Below are 25553 nucleotides of genomic sequence, written 5' to 3' on the forward strand. Positions count from 1 at the left end.
GAAATTGATTATAACTTAGCAGATCAGTAAATAATGAGGAGATATATAATGATATATATTAAGTATATATAAAGATATATGTGTCAATATATATATATATATGCCATCAGAAAAGTGCTGTTACAGAAATCATTAAAAGTTTCATCAAATTAAAAGAGAACTTAATAATCATTAGCTCATATTACTTTAAAGTTTGCAGAAAACTACAAATGTAACATCTTGTTATCCTCACAATAATCTTAGAGGTAGAAGTTATTATTTATCTCCATAAGACAGATGAGGAAACAAAAGCAGAGAGTAGGATAATTCACCCATAGTCACCCAGTTAATAAGTGTGTGAGACCATATTTGACCTTAGGACTTTCTGACTTCTGGTCTAGCCCTCCATCTATTATGTTACCTAACTGTTTAAAATAAGAAGTTACTATGAAGGATAGGATCAACTTTGACTTGACCTATTTAAATGAGTCATATTGAAAATAGCATATGGAAAAATACTAACATATTGACACTGTAACTAGTTTTGGCAAAGATTTAACTAATATAAGAGAGTTGCTACAATCAAGAGACCAAAAGGGCCCAGATACTATCTTAAGCAGAAAATACTTCATCTTCTTGCTAAGCCACACAAGACAGTACTATCTTAGAATATAAACTCTTGAGGAAATGCTAGGAAAGCAGGATAATTGATGGCTATGAGAATTTTTGCCTTTTAAAGTAGTGAAAAGCATTGAAAGTCAAAATAAGTTTAAAGAAAACAGCATTAAACTCCTAAGGAGCTTTAATATCAAACTGATAAGAAGGCAACAAATAGAAGAAAGATGGAACAAATTTGTCAACATTTCTCTATTAGTCAACTTTAATTATCAGCAACAGAGACGCCATTGCATTAGGATCATCACACTTCAGTGTTATGTACTTTCTGACAAAGTAGAAATGGCACTAAGGAAATGGAAGGAGCTGCTGAAACAGACCAGACAAATGCTGAAGAAATCCATGCTTGAGGTTGTAGAGGGCTAGAACTCTGAAAAGGTGTACTTGAATCTAGGTCAGCATGGTGCTTATACTTAAGTATCTACTCAATGTAAGATGAAGGTTCTCTATAGTGAGGTAATGGCTGCCTGTGCTCAGTGTGCAGTAGTTATGTAATCATACTGAGATATTTAAGGGAGTCTCAGACACAGAAGGCTCTCTAAGCCACACCTCTCAGCCACAGACACAGAGAAGACTTCAGGCTCCAGATTCCAGACTCCATCTTTGACCAGCCTCATGGCTTCACTCCTCAACTAAGAGCAAGGACTTGGACTGATCTGAGGTCCACCAGAAAGCTAGTCCAGACTTTACAGGAGGTGACAGTTAAAAGAACTGAATATTTGCTTCAAAGATATCTGAAGAAGAGTAAGATACTAAAATAATAAGGAAAAAAATCATAGACAATATTGATATTCCAAAAATATGAAGGGAACACTCATAGCTATTGATCCATATGACTCCTTTTATGTATTTAGAAAGTCTTCTAGATGACACAGTTGATGGCACAACAGTCCTGAAGTCAGGAGGACCTGAACTCAAATCTGGCCTCAGATACTTAATATTTCCTAGCTGTCTATCCCTGGGCAAGTAATTTAACCTCAATTTCTTAAGGAAAAAGAAAAGAAAAAGGAAAAGGAAATCTTTATGATATAAATGTATATTACTGAGGCTTATTAAAATTATGAAAAGATACATAATGGATCTGCAGTTTCACATGTAAAGATCTTTTTATTATACTGTTATAGAAATGCTTGTTTTGTTCCATTAATTTTTTTTAATTTTTAAAAGAAATTCTGAAAATGACAAGTTTCCACAAATGATGCCATGCTGAAGGCTATATCCTTATAGTCACACTATTGACTGAAAGATGTGCCATAATTGAATAAAAGAGTAATTATGTCACTTTCTATCTGTGAGACACTATATTGGGTTCTTACAAAAGTGAAACAGTTCTTTATTCTTGTATTTCAATTGTAAACCATTAATTTTTAAACTTAAAACAAAATATAGCTTAAGAGCCCTCCACTAGTGAAACCCCCACGCATATTCTAAGATCATACAAGTTTCTTTGATAAAAGGGATCACAGAGATATCGTTGTTCAAGGACCTTTTGATTATTAGCATCAGATATATAAAGTAAGAAAAGATGTGCTCAACAAAGGTATTGTGAAAGTTATTTTAGGCAATGTCCAAAAAGAGGAATTCTATATTGATAGAAAGGTCTTCCAGATGTTCTTGTTAACAGCTGCAGTTGTTCAGAGTACAAGCCCCAGAACATTACATGGGTGAGATTGAACTATGATTATTCAAAAGAGAACTGGAATTTGCACACATATCAGCACACATAGTTGTAATGAACACAGCAAGATGAACCAATGAGTTGGGTCCAGAATTGACCAGTAAAAAAAGCACAAAATGAATTGCATTGGGGAATCTGTACAAAGCTTTTAATGAACACAAGCTGTTTCCTGGTGCTGGGATCCATCTTTGCAACATAAGTAATTTGCCAGTGATGTTATACAGATATAAAATCTTAGAGCATCACTATCTCCAAGGAAACAGAGTTACATTTGACCCAAAGGACAATAGAAATATGAATGGTGAGTGCCAGTAGGTTGCTACATATTTTTAATGATGACTTGAACTCAAGAAATCATACACAGTTAGCTGGCCAGGGAGCAAGATGATTGATTCCACGGCAATTTTCAGGCTAGAGGAATAAATAGAAGGGAATTGAAGAAAAGAAGATGGAATATAAAAGACTGTTGTATGATGATAGTCCCAGTGGTCATGTTTGTGTTGCATTTGGCTTGTCTATCTAAGATACTTGTCCAACATACTTTAAAGTGAATGTCTTAAAACTCATTCAAACATATTGCAGAGAAAATGAGTTTTTCTAGTCATCTTTCCCTGGTCCAACTTCCCCATCACACTGATTCATCTTATATACCTATCTCCTAAACAAAAACTTCAAAGTCATTCTTAAGTTATTATTCCCCACATCCAGGCTCTAGCCATATCCTTATATATTTTTTATTTAATAATGCCTTCTTAACTTGCTCCCTTTCTCTTCTAACTTTCCATTGTTGTTCAGTTATTATTCAGTAATGTACATAACTGTTTGTGACCTTATTTGGGGGTTCTCTTGGCAAACATATAATCATTTGCCATTTCCTTCTCCAGATTATTCGACAGATAAGAAACTGAGATAAACAAGATTAAATTACTTGCCCAGGATCACATAGTTAGTGAGTGTGAAAATGAGTCTTCCTGATTCCAAGCCTGACACTCCATTGACTCTGCTACCTAGCTTCTCCTACCACCAGAATCTTTTGTATAATCTGTGCCCCACCAGGACTCTTTCCTACCATAATTTCCATTTCCAAAATATTTTCTCTATCCATGAAATCTCCTTGTCCTCTACTCCCATGATTCCACAAAATCTCAAAGTTGGCAGACACCACAATGATCTAACAATATGTATATATTGCTTTAAGGTTTGCAAAGTATTGTAAATATGTTTCATCATTTGATCCAACACTAAGAGGTAGATGCTATTATAATTTCCTTTTAATACATGAGGAAACTGAAATTAAGAGATTAAGTGACTTTACCAAGGTAACAAATATTAAAAGTCTCAGGTGGGATTTAAACTCAAGTCTTCCTAACCTTTTTTTCCCCCTGAGACAATTGGGGTTAAGTGACTTGCCCAGGGTCACACAGTTAGGAAGTGTTAAGTGTCTCAGATCAGATGTGAATTCAGGTCCGCCTGACTTCAGGGCTGATGCTCTATCCACTGAGTCTTCCTGATCTTAAGTCCAGCCCTCTTATCCACTAAAACACTTTGTGTCTGTAATCCATAACTAAAGAACAATCACTTCTACATCCTAACTAGCAAGTAAAAATTCATCCATTTATTCCAAAAAGGAAAACTCATTGCATCCTGAGGCAGTTCCTTCCTTTTGGATAATTCTAATCATCCTCCTTATTCAATAAAATCCAGTGACCTGCAATTATTTCATGAATCAATTATAAACTCTGTTGTCTGGTTTTTAAAGCTTTCCATAACCTGTCCCCAGTTTGTCTGTCTATCTTCATTATATATTACTCCCCCTCCTACATATATTACTATCCAGCCAAACTAGCCATCTCTATGTCTCCTATACACATTCTTATTCATTTTTCATGCCTTGGTGTTGGCTATTCCCCAGTCTCGAATGCATTTCCCTACACATCTTCATACATTCATTTCAAGAGGCAACTCAAATACTATCAAGACTTTTCTGATTTCCTCTAATTGCTAATGTTCTCCCTCTCAAATTACATTGGACTTAATTTGAATTTATTTCCCATTCAATTTATACACTTTGATACATACTCATGTACCTATCATTTTCCCCAATAGACTCATCTTGCTATCCTTATCAAACACATTCAATGATCACTTTGTTCATCATGTAAATATTTGATCTACTTTTGTTACTTTGACAATTTATTAGGATGTAATTATTAGAGTCCCCAATTGAATTCCTACTCTGATGCTTCATCATGGTTAGGACATGACATGGGATCATCAAAGGACATTCCAGCACAACAATAAGATTTCTGGAAGCTCCTACCAAATTAGAAATAGTGTCCATAAGTCAAATTTCTCATACAATAAGAACCACTTTAGCTTAATTTGATATGGTTATCATGAAAAGAATGGATATCAGGAGAACAACATGATTCTAGGAAAAGAAATTAGAATTGGAATTAGACTACCTGAGCTCAAATTCTGTGTATGTGACCCCGGCCAGTTTAATTTCTCTGGACTAGAGAAATTAAACCTGAAGCAGACCTAATTATCTCCCTGGTGCTCTAAATCAGTGATCTATGTATAAGGGAAGGAGGGTGGTTCATTAATAAAATCTACTCCTCTACACAGAGAGTTTTGACCTGGATGAGTAGCAACATATGCCAGGCGACCAGGGTATAACTTCCAGTTCTGTTCTTTACAACCTGGATGACCTTGAGTAACTAAATCTCTTAATCTCAGTTTTTTTTTCCACCAGTACTTATTTAGGATTTAAAGGTTTGCAAAAGTGCTTTATGTACATCATCCCATTTTATCCTCACAATTCTCTTGTTTTATATAAGTATTCCAGGCTGGAAAATGGCCAACATCAAAGCATGAAAAATGAACTATAGTATGTATGAAAGATAGTTTTGCTGAACAGTTGTATGCAGGAAGAGGAATAATATATAATGAATGTTTATCATCAACATATAATGAATTTTTATGTCATTCTAATTCTATACATGAAGAAAAGGGGTAAGAATGAAGTGGCTTTCCTAGGGTCACATAACTAATAAGTAGCTGAAACAAGATTTGAATTTAGGACTTTTTCATCCTGAACTCTATCTACCAGCTGCGTTCATTATGGGGTGGGACTTGATAATTTTTATCATAGATCTTTTGAACTGTTGAACTATTTATATTCTGGATGCTGAATATGATATTACTGTCTTCACTGAAGGAATATGTTTGTTCATGGCATTGTTGATTGTCTTGGCCTGAAAATTCTTTAAGATACAGAACCCAGTCTATATAATATTAATTGTATAACACTTTGAGAAGGACCAGTCACAGGAAAGTATTAAAATAATGAAGGCAAGCAGTACCTGTATTTGCTTTTGTGGATTGGCTGCATCTTGAGGAAGTTCAGATCTTCCTGGAACTTGGAAATCACCATGATGTGATTTTTGCAATGCAATGACAGGCCCTGGGGCTATAGGTAGGGTCTTAGGTCTTGCCAACCCATGACCATTCCCCACAGGAAGCTGTTTCTCTTCTTTTCTGCCTATGGCTTCTTCTTCCCCTTCAGAGTCCACAATAAAGACATATTCTGCTTTGAAAAGGTCACTCTGCTGCATTGTTTCTGGTTGATTCAATTTAAGCCCTTTCTCTTGGAAAATCTTTTGGCTGGTTTCTGTAGAACAGGCGTATGTCTGAATATCACTCTCTTGTCGGATTCCACTTTTAAAAGTCAGGTGGTCTGAGAATTTATTGGAATTAGACTGCAAAAGACATAAATATATTTAGTTTAAATAAATAAATATTCTCTTTCTCACCCTTACAACCACAAGACATGAACTATCTTGAGATTATAGTAAAAAAATGCAAAAATTTGGAACACAAGGTTTTGCAAAGGTAAATGTTGGAAACTCTTTGCATGCATTTTGAAAATAAAAAAAGATATTATTTAAATTTTTTTTCAATTAATTATCTAGGCATGGGTTCTGTCAATAAAAAGTTATAATTATTTTAAAAAAATAAATAAAGTAGCATTGCCTCAGGAAAAAATATGTTTTAATTGCATATTTTAGAACAAAGCTTAGTTTTTTTATATCCAATCATACTTTGAGGTATGATCTCAAATCATTGATCTGTTCTATTATTTTTGATTAAGCAGAAAGTATAGCAATTTTATTTGCTACTCTTTGATTCCTAAAGTCACCTTATATCTGAAAATAAATCTGTATTATATGTTATGTTAGTGATGTCAAACTCAAATAAAAAAGGAGATGATCAAAAAACACATGAGGATTCCTTTAGGTCACATGTTGACTTAGAAAACTACATATTAACATTATCTGTGTTCTATTGTATTTCTATTTATTTGTTTTAATATTTTCCAATTTCATTTTAATTTAGTACTAGAAAATATTGCTAGCCAACTGCATGTTTGAAATGTCTGATCTCTATGACAACAAATAACTAAATCTAGCTGATTTGATCAATTCAGTGAGGGGGTTTACAAGTAGGGGAAGATAGAAGTCAGGTAACTAAAACAATCAGTTTTTGAATTTTAACCTTTTTTACTGTTGAGAATATTATGAGATGAAATTTGATAGTTGATTCAAGGCAGACAGCTAGAGCTTTTGTACACAAAGGTGTTAAGGGAAGGAAGGGATTAGGAGGCGGGCATGTAGATAAAGACATTTAAAGTAACTTATGAATACATATGTATGTAGTCTGTAAATCCAAAGAAAGTGATCTGAAGTCTCTGTTTAACTTTACCTATTTATGATTGATAAATTTAAGTCTGCTTACCCTAGATTAAAACATTTCTTTTTCTTTTTTCTGCATCAGTATAAAATCAAACAGCCCCTAACATTTGTAGGCCACTACCAATCTATGGCCTGAACTGAGCTAGTTGACTAGAGATAAAATGCAATAAAAAGGCTACTTATTATGGAAAAAAACAAAATAAGACATTCATTCTGCCATTTATTATTTATTATTAATGAATGTCATTTAGTTTTAATAATTCATTTTGAGAATTTGACTGTATATGGCCCTATATTAAAAGCTAGAAAAGAGTTCGGATTTCACCTAGTTTAATGCTCTTATTTTATAGTTGAGGAAATAAATACCTAAAGAGGTTATTTGATTTGGTCAAGATCACTATGAACTATGAACTCATATTGTATATTTTCTTGTCCAACATTGGGCAAACAGGTAGGAGAGTGCACTGGGGAGTCAGACCTTTGATAGTTGGAAATTCTTTGAGATTTTTCCATGTTCCAAATGTTGGACATTCATAATAGTGATTTTTTTCTATTATATCTTATTTTTCCTATTCCATGTTCATTCTGGAATATTTATAAAATAGAATAATAAAAATGATCAATCACATTTATATAGTTGCTTAAGAATTTATAAAGTGCTTTCATCATAATAGTGAAGTATTTCAAGTATCATTCCTCTTTTAAGAAAGGAAACTGAGAGATTAAGTGATTATATGGCATATACAGCAGTGTTGCAGACAGGATATAAATCTAAGCCTCCTAACTCTAAGGTTCTAGTGCTCTATTCACTAAATCACACATACTGCCTTAAACAACTAAAGAAATTATTTGTGTTTATCATGTTTTCAGTATATGAAATTTGCTACAAATACCATAGGAAATTGAGTTTTAAAGACTTTGCAAGAAGATGTTACCATATAACATAGATATACACTGACCCAGAAAAATATTATACATATCAATCTAAAAAATGCAAAGTGTATTATAATCTTTGTCAAATAACATTAAAAGTAATCTCATCTCAGCATCTGAGTTGAAGAAAAAACTTTTCATATATTTGACTTAGATATTGTTCAAGTAGTTCCTGAAAATCATTTAGTTTGTTTACTCTTTGAGATGTTGCTGTTGTTTAGTTGATTAGTAATGTCTAGCTCTTCATGATCCCATTTGTGGTTTACATTTCTTTTTCGCGTTCATTTTTACAGGTGAGAAAACTGAGGCAAACAAGTTTAAGTGACTTGCTCAAGATCTAGTAAGTGTCTGAGGCTGAATTAGAACTCAGGTCTTCGTTACTCCAGAGCAGTTATTTTATCCACTGTGCCACCTAGCTGTTCAAGATAATCTATAATCATATTCAAAGACCATAGGTCAATATGTTACCATGGTCTAGAAAAAATGAATGAATAACCTTTGATTTAGTGCCTACTACGTGCCAAGGGTATAAAGAACATAATAAATCAAAGATAGCAATCAGATTTTTTTCCTTCTCTCCAATAATTTAAGGGATATCTTTATGAGACAGAGGTCTTATAAGTGTCTGTGGTTCAATAAAAAGTAATAATTAATATCTATATAAAAGCTATTCAGTGCCAGATATTGTACTAAGTACTTTGCAAATATTAAGTCATTTAATCCTTACAACCTCTCTAAGAGATAGGTGCTATTTTTGCCCCTTATTTAATAATTAGAAAACTGATGTAGACAGCAGTTAAGTGATTTTATCAGGATCACAGGACAATTAAGTATGTGAGGCCATTTGAACTTAGGTCTGACTCCCCAGTGCACTGTCCTACCTGGCTGCCCAATGTTGAACAAGAAAATAGACAATATGAGTTCATAGTGATCTTGACCTTATTTGATTTGGTCAAGATCACTATGAACCTCTTTAGGTATTTATTTCCTCAACTATAAAATAAGAGCATTAAACTAGGTGACTTCCAAACTCTTTTCTAGCTTTTAATATAGGGCCATCTACAGTCAAATTCTCAAAATGAATTATTAAAATTAAATAATTTTAATTCTTTTTAAATTTTTACCAAAAGAATGATAAAAAAAATTGTGAGGGCTGAAAATGTGAAGAACATAAGAGCTATGACAAGAAATCATAGCAAATGATGGTTTATTACAAATGAGAATTCCTTGATGACAACAAAAAATTTGTAATCACATGCACTCTTCTTACAAATAATACAACCATCACTTTTGGCCCCAGAATTCAAAACTTTTAAGGAAAAAAAATGAAAGGGAAAGAGATGATCACTGAAAAAACTTTTTACAATTGAATTCGTTTTCATGCAAATTTTGAGAGTTTCAATGTAAGTATGAATATAGTCTACACTACTTACTGTTCCTGGGTCCTTGTCTCTTGGTTCTTCACCAATTTTAACAAGGTATTTAGAGGCATCAGAAACTTGAGACTGAGTTGGCAGTCTTCGTATGGTTGGGACAAATGTGAAGATCAATGGTTTGGTTTCAGAATCTCCAGAAAAGACCTAAAGATATATAAGAAATAAGACTTTTAGCCTTATTAAAAAGATAGCCTATCCTTTATTCTCCATAAAGCATGATGAATAACCAATATCAACTTCAGTTAGCACTAAAATATTCATTTAAAATGTGTTAGACCAGATATTAATGAGAGAGACAAAGAGAGAGACTGAGGAGAGGGAGAGAGAGAGACAGAGAGACAGAGACAGAGACAGAGAAAAAAAAATTGATTGTTTAGTATTTACCAGGGACTTAGAGGAAGTCTGAGGATGCAAATAGAAGCAAATGGGATTGAATGTCTTCAACATTTAACATACATGAGAATGTACTAACATTCTCATGGGAATAAAATAAATGAAGGAAAGCTAGATAAGGGTGAATGGTACAAGTGCAGGAACAAGAATACTGATGAAGAGATGAAGAAGTCTTGAGAATGAGCAGTGGAGCTGGAGTAAAGTGAGCATGGCCTGGTCACCACCTCATGATGTCGTAGGAAAATGCTTAATTAGTAGCAAAGTTTTTTTTTCAAAGATATTAGGCCTATTGTAATGACTATGACATAGGCAAACTTTGTCCTATGCCCCACATTCCTTTTTCTAGTTTGAATGCAACTATATTCTAATTTATGATGGGGGAGAGGGGATGTTGGTGTTTTTGTTGTTGTTGTCGTCGTTTTGGATTAGGTTTTTTTTTTTTTGGGGGGGGGGGGCGAAGAATCCATTGTGGGCCAACTTCAACCAGATCCATGTAAACATTTACACCTATGAAAATTACAAATGTTATATATCAGGCTTTGGCTTATTGTTTTGTTGATTGTCTAAACTTAAGAAAATGATGAAAAAATATTAAAATTCAGTGTAAATTTAAAATTATATTCATTTTATGGCATCTGTGCCCTTTACTCTTTTCATATATCCACTATCCTACTTCAAGTCCTCATTACCTCTTACTTGCAATATTAAAATTGCTTCTTAATGATCACATAAAATCTTTTTTTTTCTTTGTTAAGGCTTTTTATTTTTCAAAAACATATGCATGTACAATTCTTCAACATTAGCCCTTGAACAACCTTGTGTTCCAATTTTCCTCCCCTTCCCCTATGCCCTCCCCTGGATGGCAAGCCATAAATATTATATTAAACATGATAGAAATATATGTTAAATCCAATATATGTATATGTATTTATAAAATTATCGTGCCACACAAGAAAAATCAAATCAAATCAGTGAAAAAAAAAGAGAGAAGCAAAATAAAATGCAAGCAAACAACAATAAAAGGAATGAAAATACTATGTTCTGAACAACACTCAGTTCTCACAGGCCTCTCTCTGGATGCATGTGGCTTTCTTCATCACTGAACAATTGGAAGTGGTTTGAATCATCTCAATGTTGAAGAAAGCCATGTTCATCAGAACTGATCATCATATAATCTTGTTGTTGCTATGTATAATGATCTACTGGTTCTACTTATTTCACTCAGCATCAATTCATGTAAGTCTCCCCAGGTCCCTCTGAAATCATCCTGTTTGTTGTTTCTTACAGAATAATAATATCCTATAACATTCATATACTATAATTTATTCAGCCATTCTCCAATTGATGGGCATCCATTCACTTTCCAGTTTCTTGCCACTACAAAAAAGGGCTGCCACAAACATTTTTGCACAGATCACATAATTTCTTTCTCTCTCTTCTTCTCTTTCTTTTCCTCTCCCTCTGTCTTCCCTTTCTTTCCTTCCCTCCCTCCCTTTTTCAGTAGCTCAAAATTCCCAAATCAAGAGATTTACCAGCCTCAGCTTTCACAGTAGCAAGACTTATAGGCATGTGCCATTAAACCCACTTTGGACCTTAGCTTCTTTATTTGTAAAATGAGTAGTTATTTCTAAGATCACTCCCTGCTCTAATCTGGTTCAAATACTATTTTCTATATGAAATCTTCCAATAACCCCCACAAAAGAATTCCCCCTTATCTTTATATATATCCCATGTGTATTTTAATATTAACATGTGGTTTCCCTGTTTAGAACTTAAGTGATTCTATGACCCCATGAGATCATTCCTCTCTCTAAATCATACTCCATATAGCTTCCAAAGTGATAGACGTAAAGCACTGATCTGACCATGTCACACCTCTGCTCATTAAACTGCAATGCAATAATTAGCACTTATTTTATAATTTAATTTTATTTTTAATTTAAAATATTTTTTCTCTCTCCCATTATTCCATGTTAGAAAACAAAACAAAACAAAAACAAAAGTCCTGTCACAAAATTTCCCATCACTTCTAAAATCAAACTATTCAGTTTGGCATTTAAAATCCACCACAACCAGTTATCAGTCTTTGTCTCTAATCATGTACTCTATGTTCTAGCCAAAGTGGCTTTCTTGTTGTTCCTCCCATATAACATCTATCTCCCATCTCTGTACTCATGCCTACAAAATGTTCCCTCTTTAGCTCCATCTCTTAGAATCGCTAGCTTCCTTCAAAGTTCAGTTCAAGAATATAGTTTTCCAAGTACAAAAATTACTTTGTATATGGGATATATATATTTTCATATTGACATGTTATTTCACTGACATAACATAAGCCCTTAAAGACAGAGGCTGTTTCATTTGTCTTTACATTCCTTGTGAGTAGTATAGTGCTGGGAACAAAGTAGGTGATTAATAAACACCTGTTGATTAATTGTGATTAATACAGAAAGTTAATGTAACAGAAATAAACTGTAGAAGATAATTCAATGTAAAATTGAGTCTCCCTTAAAATCCATTCAAATGCATTTAGTTGCTCAAGTTCAAATGATTTCATTATTAGGAAGGAGTCCTGGCACGGTGTAATTGGTATTGTATTGCTACTAAGGTAACTTTTCTTACATTTTTCCACTAGGCAATGTTGAAGAAAGAGAAAGGGAATAAGCATTTATAATCCTCTTCAAATATCTTATTTGATCCTCACAATAACTGCAAGGTAGTGCTATTATTGTCCCCATTTTATAGTTGAAGAAACTAAATGACTCACCCAGGATTATAGAGTTAATGACAGTGTGAGAGTTCTAGATTAGAATACAAATCTTAACTCCAGGCCCAGTGTTCTATTCTCTTTGATATTTACTTGCTCCAAGTCATTGAACTTCTGTTAAATTAATTGGCTTTCCCAGGATTACAAGGCTAGTAAGTGTCGGGACACATTTTAAATCAGATCTTCCTGATCCCAGTCCCAGAGCTCCATGCATTAAGCCAACTAGCTGCCTTTGTAAATTATTATAGAAAGATGGGAAAGTGCCATTAAATTTTCATTTGAGGATTCCAGATAATTGTGATTATTAATATGAGATCATAAAATAATCCCTATTAGAGTAGATAAGTTTTTCTTCCAAAGTCAAATATCACTTAATATTATTAAATAAATCTCTGACATTGATGATTTATAGATTATTTATTTATCAATTTATAAATCCTAGCCCTTTTTACATTAATCTCGATATTTTGGGTGAAAGATATAGTGACTGAAGAGTGAATAAAAATGTTTTACCGACTTAATATGATGTTCCTTTATAACCTTGTACACCACAAGAACTGATCAACACCATAATGTGTTAATAACCAGACAGTCCTAGCTCTGTATTTGCTAAAATCATATTCATGTTTTTCTTGTTTAAGTTTGGGAAAGTATTGGGTTTTGCTTTGTTTTTTCTGTCCCATGATTTCATTGATGTAGATATCCCAAATGAAAGAACATTTATTAAGTCACTATTACATATCAGAATTATGCTAGACATTAGGGATAAAAGAGCAAATCAAAAGAATTCTAAAGAATGCCATATTCATCATGAAACAACCAGAGGGTGGAATATATAGACCACAAAGAGTCAGAAAGACCTGAATTTCAATCTGGCCTGATACTTTTCAGCTGTATGACACTGCCACAACAAGTTTCCTCAATTGTAAAATGAGATATAATAACAGCACCCACCTTCCAGGTTTGTTGTGAAGATCAAGTCAAATAATATATATATATATATATATATATTTTAAAAAGCACTTAGTATAGTGCCTTGCACACAATAGACATGCACACATGTGTGTACACAGACAGTCAGAGACAGAAACAGAGACAAAAACAGACAGTTTCCCCTCATAAAATGTCAACCTCTAGTCAGCAGGGATTGTTTCATTTTATATTTTTTCCAATGTCTGGCACACAGTAGGTACTTAATGTTTATTGTCTTCTTAATTAATTGAAGTAAATACAAGATCTGAAAAATAATAATAAATGTCAAAAATTGAGAAGAAGAGGGGAGTCTAAGAAATAGCACTAAAAATGGAGGAATGCCATGAGATAGATTTCATTTAAACTGAACCTTGAAAAGAACTAGGAATTTCAGGGTGGTAAAATTGAGGAGTGAAAGCATTTTCCATTTGGGGATGGTAATCTACACAATAATCTAGAGAAAGGAGATAGAATGTCTTCTGGTAAGAGAAATAGCATGGGTGAATGTGGCTGAAATATGTGTTTTAGAGAAAGAGGATATCAGTGTAGAAAAAAAAATTTGGAGCTAGATTGTTAATGACTTTAAGAGTCTCAAAAAATAGTTTGCATTGGATCCTAAAGGCAATAAACAGACATTGAACCTTCTTAAAACAAGGAAATGATATGACCAGGCTAGGTAAGTCAGTGAAGGATGGATTGGAAAGGAAAGAGAATGGAATAATCGAAAAAGCAAGAAAGGAATGGATGCAAATGATTGTATGAAGTACCCATGTAAAAATATCTAGTTGGAAAGATGTCTATTTTTTCTGATTGGAAAGATGAATATTTATATTTACAAGTTATCTACATTGAAATGATAACTAAACTGATGAAAGAGAGGTAGGGAACATACATTAATATAGTGTTTACTATGTGCCAGCCACTGTGCTAAGTGCTTCTTTCTTTTTTTACAAATATTATCCAACTTGATCCTCACAACAAATTTGGAAGGTGGGTGCTGTTATTATGTCCCATTTTACAGTTGAAGAAACTTATTGTGGCAGTGTCATGCAGCTAATTAGTGTCAGGCCAGATTGAAATTCAGGTCTTTCTGACTCTCAGTGGTCTATCCATTCCATCCCATGGCTGTTTCATGATTCCTTGCCAAAAGGAAACAGAAGGCTATGGACAGAGTTGTCCATAAAATACTCAAATGGCACAGTGCTGGCCCTGGAATCAAAAAGACATCTTTCTAAGTTCAAATGATCCTGGACAACTCCTGTTTGCTTCAATTTCCTCATCTGTCAAATGAACTGGAAAAGAAAATGGCAAATCACTCCAGTGTCCTTGCAAGATTGAAGTCACAAAGAATTGGATAACATTGAAAGGATTCAACAATAACAATGGGAATGAGACATAGGTGATGATTAAACAAAGGCAACTTAATAGGATAGGGTCAAACAGGTAGCAAAAAGCAAGAAGAGAACAATAACACTAAAACCAGGGAGGAGAAAGCTCAGAAGGACACTACTCCCAGTGTAGGAACTTGTTCTGCCAACTGAGAGTTTCCTAGGGCCCATGATCATAGAGCTGGTAGAATTAGATTCAAATTAAAGTCTCTCTTACTCCAAGGGCAGTACAACATCCAGTCATCAGTACATGCTTCTTGCCCCTCTGTCATATTCCTCCATCTTTATTGTTGTTCAGTTCTTTCAATCATGTCTGACTCTTTGGGATTCCATTTGGGATTTTCTTGGCAACACTGGACTATCTCCTTCTCCAGCTCATTTTATAAATTAGGAAACTAAGGTAAACAGCGTTAATTGACTTGCCCAAATCATACTGCTGGTAAATATTTCAGGCCATATTTGAATTTAGGAACAGAAAACTTCCTCATTTCAGCCACAGCATTCTATCTACAGCACAAATTCTGACTAAAAACAAATCCAAAACAAACTGTGATTTAGAACAGTAGTGATGAGAAAATGCAGAGAAATGAAAATTTCCTTCTTGGGCTACTGTTTAAAAAAAATACCCAAAATCTCATCAGGAGCAAAGTTTTTTCTATAAATGCATAAACACAGACAGAAAAGACATTAAAATAGAAGTCAATACTTCCTGTCACTTTTAAGGCGCCAGTATCATCCCAGAATACTATATCCTTTTTCATTCTATTTTCCTTGCATTCTCTTCTCTTCCAAAGTGTGAGATGTATATTTGCACAGAATTTCCATCTGAGTGGGATTTAGAACTTCTCTGGTCACCATGTAGAATTCCAATGAGAGGGTCACATGTTAACAACTAGGTTTTCAAACCTCTTATGGGGAAAGAAAAGATATTTGCTGTTCTTTTACACAAAGCAGCCAAGTTCCATGGTCCCAGAGAGATGAATTGCTATGGTGATGGCAAATTATTTTTTTCCACAAAGCAGAAATAGCCGCACTTTAATAGCTTTACATTTGTTAAATGCCAATTAACACTTCCAGTTGTCAAAGCTGCCTGAACCTCCAGCTCTCTGCCTGTGTTTGAACCACTTTGTGTGTCAAAATGAGAACAAAAAAAAACCTTATTAGACAATGCTATCTCTTTCTACAAGTAGAGCTTACGGTATATTTCCTTAGGTTTTCGTTGATTTGGTTTGAAAGTCTTACAAGGTCAGACCCTGCACCTTTTCCCTGGGAAAACAATTGGACAGACTTATAAATCATCTGAAAAGTTTTTTTTTTTCGTTTTCCCCCCCCGACATTGCATTGAAGTGCTTCTCAGCTCTGCTTTATCCTTTTCTGTAAGGCTCACTTTCATCTCTCACCCTAAAATTCCTCTTCCTTCCTAACATGACACCAAGCAGCTAAATGTTACCTCCTCCATGACACCAAACACTTTCAGACAGGAACTTACCCTCCCCTTAAATGAAGACGTTACAGGCTGTAGCATCAGTAACCCTACCCCCCACTAAGGGCACCCCAGAGGACAGATCCTTTGATTTCCCCCAGTTAACAAATGGTCTATATTTACCAGCTCACCCTTGCTCAGGATGCCAGCTATCATTTCCTTTTGGTATCCAGTCAAATTAATCTGCTGTTGCATCAGTCTCACAGCAACCTGACAGCAACAAGAGATGGTCACACAGTGCAATGTAAAACATTTAGGAAAGTCTACCTTTTACCTGGGCTTTGGTCTTTGTGCTCCCTGCTAGGCTGCCCTGGTGCACTTGGAAGTCATTGTTCCCGTTTTCACTCAGAAGCCACTGCTTTGGAAGCATCACATAAGGCAGTGAGCAAACCAATGACTGAGGTGGGAAGGAAGCCTTTCACAAAAACAACCCAAAAAAAATTCTAAAAAGAGGTAAGTGGAATAGTGCCCTCCTTGCTAGCTAACACTTTGTCAGCTCTCAATTGTAGTTTCAGAGAGAGGCATATATATATATATATATATATATATATATATAGAGAGAGAGAGAGAGAGAGAGAGAGAGAGAGAGAGAGAGAGACATAAATATGAGTGTGTGTGTGTGTGTGTGTGTGTGTGTGTGTGTGTATGTATAGAAAGAGACAGAGAGAAAGAAAAAGAGGGAGAGAAAGGGAAAGAGAGAAAGAGAGAGGAGAGAGTATGGCCTACTGTGAAGTCCTTATCTGCTAAAAATGGGTCATTAGGAATAAAAATATACCTTTCTCATCTTTGTACATAGTTTTTCTTAAATACAGCAGTGCCTTAAATGAATGAATATGCTATGAAAATAAGGGCTATATAAGATTGGAGAGAAAAGAATATTATTTTGGCAACTGCTTGGCATCTCACCACAAAAATAAGTTGGTAACATTCAAAATGAGCAATTAGGGTAAGAGACAGGAAAACATGGACAAGGATTGGTTTGTATTTGAACAAAGAGACAAATAATATGCAGTGATGGGTTAAAAAAGAAACCAATGAAATATAGTATCTGTCCTATGCATCTAAATAGCAGACAGCAACATATGAGCATCTGGATTCCCTGAAGTACTTCACCACTTAACAAAAATAGCATGAAAAAAGAGCATGAAATCAATTTTTCAAACCCGCCTCCACACTTTCCCCACCCTGCCAAGTCATCCTTCATAACACTTACCAAACTAATTATCCTCGTGCACAAAGTCAGTCTGCTCAAAGATCTTCAGTGGCTCCCAACTTCCAACTGAACAAAGTTCATATACCTTTGGCTGGCATTCAAGGACATTCCAAAGTTGGAGCCATTCTATTTTGCCAGGCTTAGTTCATATTATTTCTTTCAAAACTATACTTTCCGCTCTCCTGGCTGGAATACTTTTTCCCAAAAATATACCTTGTGTTTTTCCACCTCTGTGCTTTAGCTCATACTGTTCCTTGTGCCTAGAATATCCTCCTACTCCCTCTTCTCATCTGTTGAGTTCATATGTGTCCTTTAAAGCCCAACATAAATAATAGCTTGCTTTAATGTAGAGATGTAAAGTTGATAAAGCACTTTATTCTCATTTGATACGCACAAAAAGCTTGATGCTTGATGCTAAAATTATGTTAATTTTACAGGTAAGGAAGCTGAGACTGAGAGATGTTAAAAGTCACTAGGTTAACCAATGGGTGAATCAGGAATCAAATTCATCTTCCCAACTTCAAGTTCAACACTTTAATCTCTCCCTAGCTGCTTCCAAATGTTGTCTCTTTAATGTCTTTCCCTTTCAATTTGCCCTCTTGTTTTTTGTGTACTTGATGTTTCCATGTTCTCTTATCTATTAAAATGTATGCTCCCTAAGAGTAAAGATTGTGCTTTGGTTTGATTTGATTTGATTTTTTGGTTTTCTTTGTATTCTTGCTTATTGATCATCTGGAGTCTTTCTGTGATTCTTCGTCCTTCATTCAGTAATAAACTTCCCCATTCTAGTTTCAAAACTAACATTTGTCTCTAAAGACAGCATCAAAGCAGTAGAAAATATTTTAGATTTGGTTGGAAGATTTACATTCAGGGACATGTTGGAGTATTAGTTCCTGTTGGATACTCATAAATCATTATATTCAATGTGAGCATTTATACTTCAGAGATCATCAAAAACCATAAATTAGCACTTGATTCATTGTTTTGTTGATTTTCTAAAATTAAGAAAGTGTTGATAATGTATATTAAACTGTCATGGATATATTCTTTCTCTAGGATTAGGTTTCCTCATCTCTAAAAGGAGGGGTTTGGCTTACATGATCTTTAAATTCACTTCCAGCCTAGTCTTTTAATTTTGCCATAGATATGCCATAGATAACTCTTATCATGTCTCCAAACTCAAGCTAGAAGTTTCTAAGCTAGAACTTATATGGGGATTTCCTTCCCTAGTCAAGATCCCCAACTGATGTTACTTTGAATCCATTTGGAGTTATTTTGTTTTTATTTGATTGAATGTAAACTCTTTAAAGTCATAATCTATTTTGGTTTTGTAGATATCTGAATAGCCTAGAGTAATGATCTGTATACAGTAAGTAGTCTATAAACACTTCAATGAAGTTCTACTCCAGGACTGCAAAAAAACAGTAAATGTCCTGACTGAAGATAAATAAAACTTCACAAATTCAATTGATTGGAGCAGTCAGCTTCCAGTATTTCTATTTTCTAAGTATTGATTTTCTTCAACTCTGTGAGAGCCATATTTGTACTTTGTCAACAAAGGATGCTATGCCCCAAGGGCAAAATATGCACCAAGAAATACAGAGGAGAATAATAAAGTTCAAATACTGAGACATAGACTTGCTGTCTCCTGAAGGTGCATTGTATACGCAGAATTCTGCATTAATTGCTTCTATTCCTTTCCCTTAAGCAAAACAAATCAGACCTTTGTGGGGCATGGAAGTATCACGAGTACAAGAATGGCACAAAATGCTCCTGAGGTATTGGGGGAAAGTTAACTACTGTAGATTTTGATCATATTGATGTACAATCTCCAAGTAAGATGATTCGGTTCAAAAATGAAAGACAGCTGTGTCAAAAGGATCCACACCAGCTTGGAATCAGAAAGACTTGGGTTCAACCCTCCTTAAAATGCATACTATTTGTGTGATAGTGGATAATCACTCAACCTCCTCTAAGTGTCTCAGAGAACATTCTGAGATAAATGTATATGAGTTGCCAATTTGCATCAGTAGAGGAATTTTCATAGAGTTCCTCACACTAATGAAATCAGAGTTATCAAATATACATGCATATATACATGCATACTGCACACATACATGTGTGTACATATATATAAATATATACTCAGGGATATATGTGACTGACTACATGGAATGTAGTTTTGTATATGTGCATATATATTGTGTTTTATATATATATATATATATGTATAAACATATATACATATAAATTCATATACACATATAGCAGCATGGAGTAGTAGATAAAGAGTTGACTCTAAGTTAAAAAGACCTGAATTTTGACACATACTATCTGGATAACCCTAGGCAATTAAGCAAATCACTTAACTTCTAAAGCATATAGGCAATATTCAAAAACTATACGTAATATAGTTTACTATACTATAGTATAGCTATAATATTGCTATAGTATAACAATTTTCAAAAATTATAGATAGTATAGTCCCAACCTCTATTGGTAAAGGAAATTTTCTTACCAAAGAGCCTTATATTAATGAAATCACGTATCAATTCTTTATATATACTGTCACTATTTGATAAAATATTATTATGTGTAATATTCACTATATATGAGAGTATATATGTGTATGTTTACACATGTATACATATTAACTATATATCTATATCTGCATGCAAAGTAAATTATTTATAAATATATACACATTTGTGCATTGTGTATATACATATATGTGTGTATGTTTTAAAGTCTAAAATCACAAAAGAGAATAACTTAGAATTCATGCAATCTAAGCTTCTCATTTTACAGATGAGGAAATCCATCACCTCTAAATTCAGTGCACTGAATCATAAGTAAAATATAAGAATAGGTAATACTAACAATTTTTCAAAACTACTTTTTTCTCCAAGTTTTATGTATATTAGAATAATGTATAGATGATTATTTTAATTTCTATCCTACACTTCGGATTGGATCAAAACTATTTTAGAATTTCTACTTCTAATTAGAGTTTTCTACTTCTATTTCATTTCTACTTCTATTCTTTCCGAAGCCTTCTTATTACTGTCTTTCCAAACTCCCTAAAGCCTGAAATATGATCAAATTTGAAAGATAAAAGATTCAGGTTATTTCTTTCTCTCTTCTCCCCCACCTTAACAATTCAATTAAACAAGCATTTTTTAAATAATAATTCCCTACCTTCATTAAGCTTAAATTACACTAGGACAATACACAAGTAAATGAAGAGTGAATATTATACAAAATAATAAAAGATAATTTCAAGATGGAGAAAATGCCAAAAGATGGGAAGATCTGAAAAAAGCAGACAACATGTATAGGAGGTGAAACCTAAGCTCTGCTTTGACTCAAACTGAAGTGTCCAGAAGATGGAGATGAGAAGAAGCTGCATTCTAGTCAGAAGTCCATAAGCATCAGATGGAATGTTATTTCCTGGGAATGTTAGTAAGTCATTTTAAATCCTATAAGTCAAACTACTGTTCCCAAACTGTGGCTACAGATATTTTCAGAGATTCTGAAAATAATAGTGGCTGCCTCAGAGTTCACTGATTTGGTAAACTTGGTTTTGAACTTGGTTTGAAGACTTGTGAAAAAGAAAATCTAGAAGAATTTACCTATCTTTCTCATGCAACATAGGAGGAGGTCTGTTGGGTAGGGTCAAATGGTGCATTTGATTTCCAAATACTTATGCCCTTGACCTCTTCCCCAGAGACTATGGAAAACTGCTGTGGGAAAGCAGCAGTACTTGAAAATGATAGGAATAATTAACCCTAGCCCCACACTGATTCCCTTCTTGGTTAGGGAAGGAAAATAAAGGGAGAGAAGCCAATGTTGTTCACCCTTGGATAATAAGCAAAAATAACCAGTGCTTATTTTGTTTAGTCCCTAAATGTACCCCCATTGCATTATATGTAATGCCTATATATTAATTAATTCAAAAAAGAGAGAAGAGGACCATCTAGGACCTGGCTATGTGTTTAAGGCCTCATAGATAGACATTTGGAGAGATTCTTTGATCTTTAAAAGAGACAGGCAATATTATACCTTTTTCAGCATAAACTAAGGCACAGAATGGGAATAATGTAAAGATTTAGTTTGGATTTCCTGTGAAAAGGAGAGGTGTATTATGATTATCTTCCCTAAGCAAACATAATTTTCCCATAAGCAAGACAGTTTATAAGGATATAATTATGTATATATCTCAGTAAAACTTAAACTCTTGAGGGAAATAGAGCCAATTTCCTATTGTTCAAGGGTTTTCTTAGTTATATTTTATATCTGTTAGGGAGAGGCTACCCTAAAACTAAAGAAACTAGAAAACCAAAACATAAAAACCCTTAAATGCCAAAAAAAAAGAAATACTAAAAACCAAAGAATATATAGAAATTCAAAGGGAAAATTGTTGAATTAATAAATAAGCTTAAAAAATAAATATATCATTAGCTAGTCTGACCTTTAAAAGGGGGAGAAGAAAACTAAACTTTAAAGCATGGAAAGCAAAAATATTAAAAAAAAAAAAAAAAAAGGAGAAAGCACAACAAATGAAGAAACAAAAGGAGTCATTAGAAACTATTTTGCTAGATTATATGCCAACAAAATAAACAATTTAAGTGAAAAAGATGAATATCTTTAAGGGTGATTGGTCCCTACAACAAAAGAACATAATACTAAAATAAATAATATTGGAGGGGGGATGGGAAACACTGGAAAAGTAAGTAAAATTCAGACTATAAAGTTTTTCAATTTGAGTCCTACATCAAACTTTTGAGCCTCCTAAAACATTGATCTAATTGATCTAATATAGTTCCATAATCTTCAGTATCTTGATAATATATTTTCTTACTGCTTTCTTTTTCTGCATAACAAATAATTATTGTCATAGGCTGGATTGTAGAGATTATCACTGTGACTAAAGAAATAGGCTATAATCATTAAGTACAATTACATTCCTCAGGTATAGGTTAAAAATACCATACAAGAATTGAATTAGAGTTCTTTTGGAGATAGAAAGATGTAAGTTCAAATTCTGCCTCTCAAACTCATTAGCTCTGTGATCTTTGTTTAGGATCAGGCTTAATTTTCTCATTTCTAAAATGAGGATAATCTCACACTGTTGTTCTGAGGCTCTATTAAGAAAAGGTATATAAATCACTCTGTAAAACTTAAAACTCTATAAATATCAGTCCTTATTTTATGCCTAATCGATAATTATTTGGATTTCATTTAAAATTATTAGTGATAAATCATAATCAAAGAGAATAATCAGAATGTTTGAGCTAGAAAGGATTTTTAAAAATAATCTAGTCTGTTTCACCTTTGTTTTTTTTTTAGAAAGTATATGGGTCATTTGCCATAGAAACAATTCAACTTTGGAATGAAATTTATAGCAGTAAGTTAAAAAAAAGTCTGCTAGACTTTTATTCAGGGTAACTAGGTGAACCACTGAATCAAATATTGGGCCTGTAATCAAAAAGACCAGAATTCAAATCCAAACTCAGGCAACTTACTAGGTGTGTAAACCTAGACAAATCACTTATTCCCTGTCTACATAAAACTAGAGGAGGAAATAACAAATTGCTACAGTATCTTTATCAAGAAAACCCCATAAATATTTTGTCCATGGGATCATGAAGAATCAGAGATGACTCAACAATAAGAGGCTTTTATTAGAGGGAGGCCCCCAATAAGGATATTTATGGGAAATTCGAATTTAGCTCTCCTCTAATTAGTCTCACTTTTTCCCATGGGGAAAGAAGACAAGAGCCTCAATTGTGTAGACAATTCTTCACTTAAGACCCTTAGGCAATATTAAAAAATAAAAACTACTTCTATAATCTCTTATCTCTACAGTCACTAGGTTTTCTGGGGAGAAAAACCCTTTTCCAAAAATTTGCAACAGACAAATTTCATCTCACAAATCTTCCAGGCAATCAGGGCTAAAGTCAACCTAAATCAAAATCCTAACAAATCAGCTGTTACTGAAAAATATGTGACTCTAAAAAGATTTCTTGGAAGTAAAAGTTCTGATGCAAATAATTTAAGTAGAATCAGGAACATTATCCAAAACACACCACACAGAGACAATGATGATGTAAATAGAAAGAGGGGAAAAAATTCTGTGTTATTGTAATAATGAAGCTTAATTCCCTGGGCAGCTAGATAGCTCTGTGTATAGATAGGGCCGTGGGTTAGAGTCAGAAAGACCCAAATTCAAATTCACCCTCAGATTCTTATTATGTGACCTTGGGCAAATTTTGTCTTAATCCATTGAAGAAGAAAATGACAAACTACTCCAGTATGTTTGACAAAAAAAAAAAAAAAAAAAAAAAAAAAAAAAATTGCAGTCACGGACAGTCAGACACTATTGAAAAAGACTACCAAACAATAACAAAAAGAAATCTCATGTGCCTCTGTTCTATTTATATAAAATCTCTGTTATGAAACAGTACTGATCTGGGTGAAGCTACTGCATTTCATCTCAGCTCCATGCAGAAATTTTGTATTGATTTCAGTCTTTTTCAGTCATGTCTGACTCTTCATGACCCCTTTCGGAAATTTTTTGGCAAAGATACTGGAGTACTTTGCAATTTCCTTCACCAACTCACTTTACAAATGAGGAAACTGAGGCAGAATTAAATGACTTTTCCAGAGTCACAAACCTAATGTCTGAGGCCCTATTTGAACTCAGTAGGTGAGCCCAACACAGCATTCTTCCTTGCTACCCAAAATATTTTCATCCAGTTATCTTATTTTATAAACAGGGACATGGAAGCTCAACAAGATTAAATGTCTTTTCTAAGATCACATAAATAAGAAGCAGCAGTTCCAGGGTTCAAACCCAGGACGTCTGAGTCAGTGTGTTAGCTTGTTTTTTCTTCCCATTATATATTTGTCTTCACAAAAAGCCAATGAGGAAAAAATATAAGTATTTTATGTCCACTTTACAGGTAAAGAAAACAGGCACAGAGAAATAAAGTAATCTCCATCCAGCTACTAAGTGTCAGAGGTTCTTAAAATTTGCAAAAACAACATTTTTACATTAATCATCTAATTTTAGCCTCATAATGATCCTGTGACTCATATACTACAAATGTTATTAGTCTCATTTTACAGATAAAGAAACTCAGAAAGAGACTCAGAAAAGTTGGATGATTTTATCAGGGTCACATACCTAATTAGTGTTATAAGTAGGATTCAAACTCCTAGTCTTCTATCTACTAAACCAATGAAAAACATGAAACAGGGGGTTACCCCATTTGTAGTTATCTCTATGGAAGGATATTGTCTTCAGGAACATAATAGCATAAAAATCTAGCAACATTTCCCCCTAAGATTCTTTCTCCAAATGAACCCTTCTAGAAAATCGCTGTAAAGAAGAAAACACAGAGTTGAGAGACCTACAGTAGGCCCTAAACAATTTATGTAAGGTCAAACAAGTCATCTCTATGAACCTGTTTCCTTATCTGAAAAAATAGAGGGAGTTAAACTGGATGACCTTTAATATCTCCTTTCACTTCCAAAATCTAAAGATCATCAAATCAACAAAAAATCAGGTTCCTCAGATGTAGAATGAGAAAAAAAAGCAAAGGCCAGACTGAAGAATCATGGAAATTCTATAAGTTTGATAGTATGGTAGAAAAGATAATAGATCTGAAGCCAGTTGATTCTATTTTGAACAGTGCCCTGACTTTGATACAACACAATTGCCAGCATTCTCCACAGAACAATTTCCAATCCTAAAGTTCCTAACTTGACAATTACATAAAAGTACTACTAAGTAGTGTTATACATAGCAACAGAAGAAAGATGTTCTTCATCTCATAGCAGCATGTCTGAAGTTTCTATAGGAAATGCTTTTTATTGGTAC

At 33.9% G+C, this 25553-nt stretch overlaps 1 protein-coding gene across 6 annotated transcripts in view; it reads right to left on the reverse strand.

Annotated features, from left to right (window-relative positions):
* The window catches only part of MLIP (muscular LMNA interacting protein), a 382597-nt gene that overhangs the window by 229669 nt on the left and 127375 nt on the right, over positions 1-25553 (reverse strand). The window contains exons 1-3 of one of the 6 annotated variants that reach the window (XM_031964713.1): positions 16730-16945; positions 9453-9599; positions 5698-6093 (exon numbers count right to left, since the gene is read on the reverse strand). In XM_031964713.1, coding sequence (XP_031820573.1) covers positions 5698-6093; positions 9453-9599; positions 16730-16825 — 639 coding nt within the window. In that variant the 5' untranslated portion in view covers positions 16826-16945. Of the gene's footprint in view, positions 1-5697; positions 6094-9452; positions 9600-16578; positions 16700-16729; positions 16948-25553 lie in introns of those variants that run through there. The other 5 variants (XM_031964714.1, XM_031964711.1, XM_031964715.1 and 2 more) reach the window with 5 other exon arrangements.

Source organism: Sarcophilus harrisii, chromosome 4 (assembly GCF_902635505.1).
Source record: "Sarcophilus harrisii chromosome 4, mSarHar1.11, whole genome shotgun sequence".
Lineage (NCBI taxonomy): Eukaryota > Metazoa > Chordata > Mammalia > Dasyuromorphia > Dasyuridae > Sarcophilus > Sarcophilus harrisii.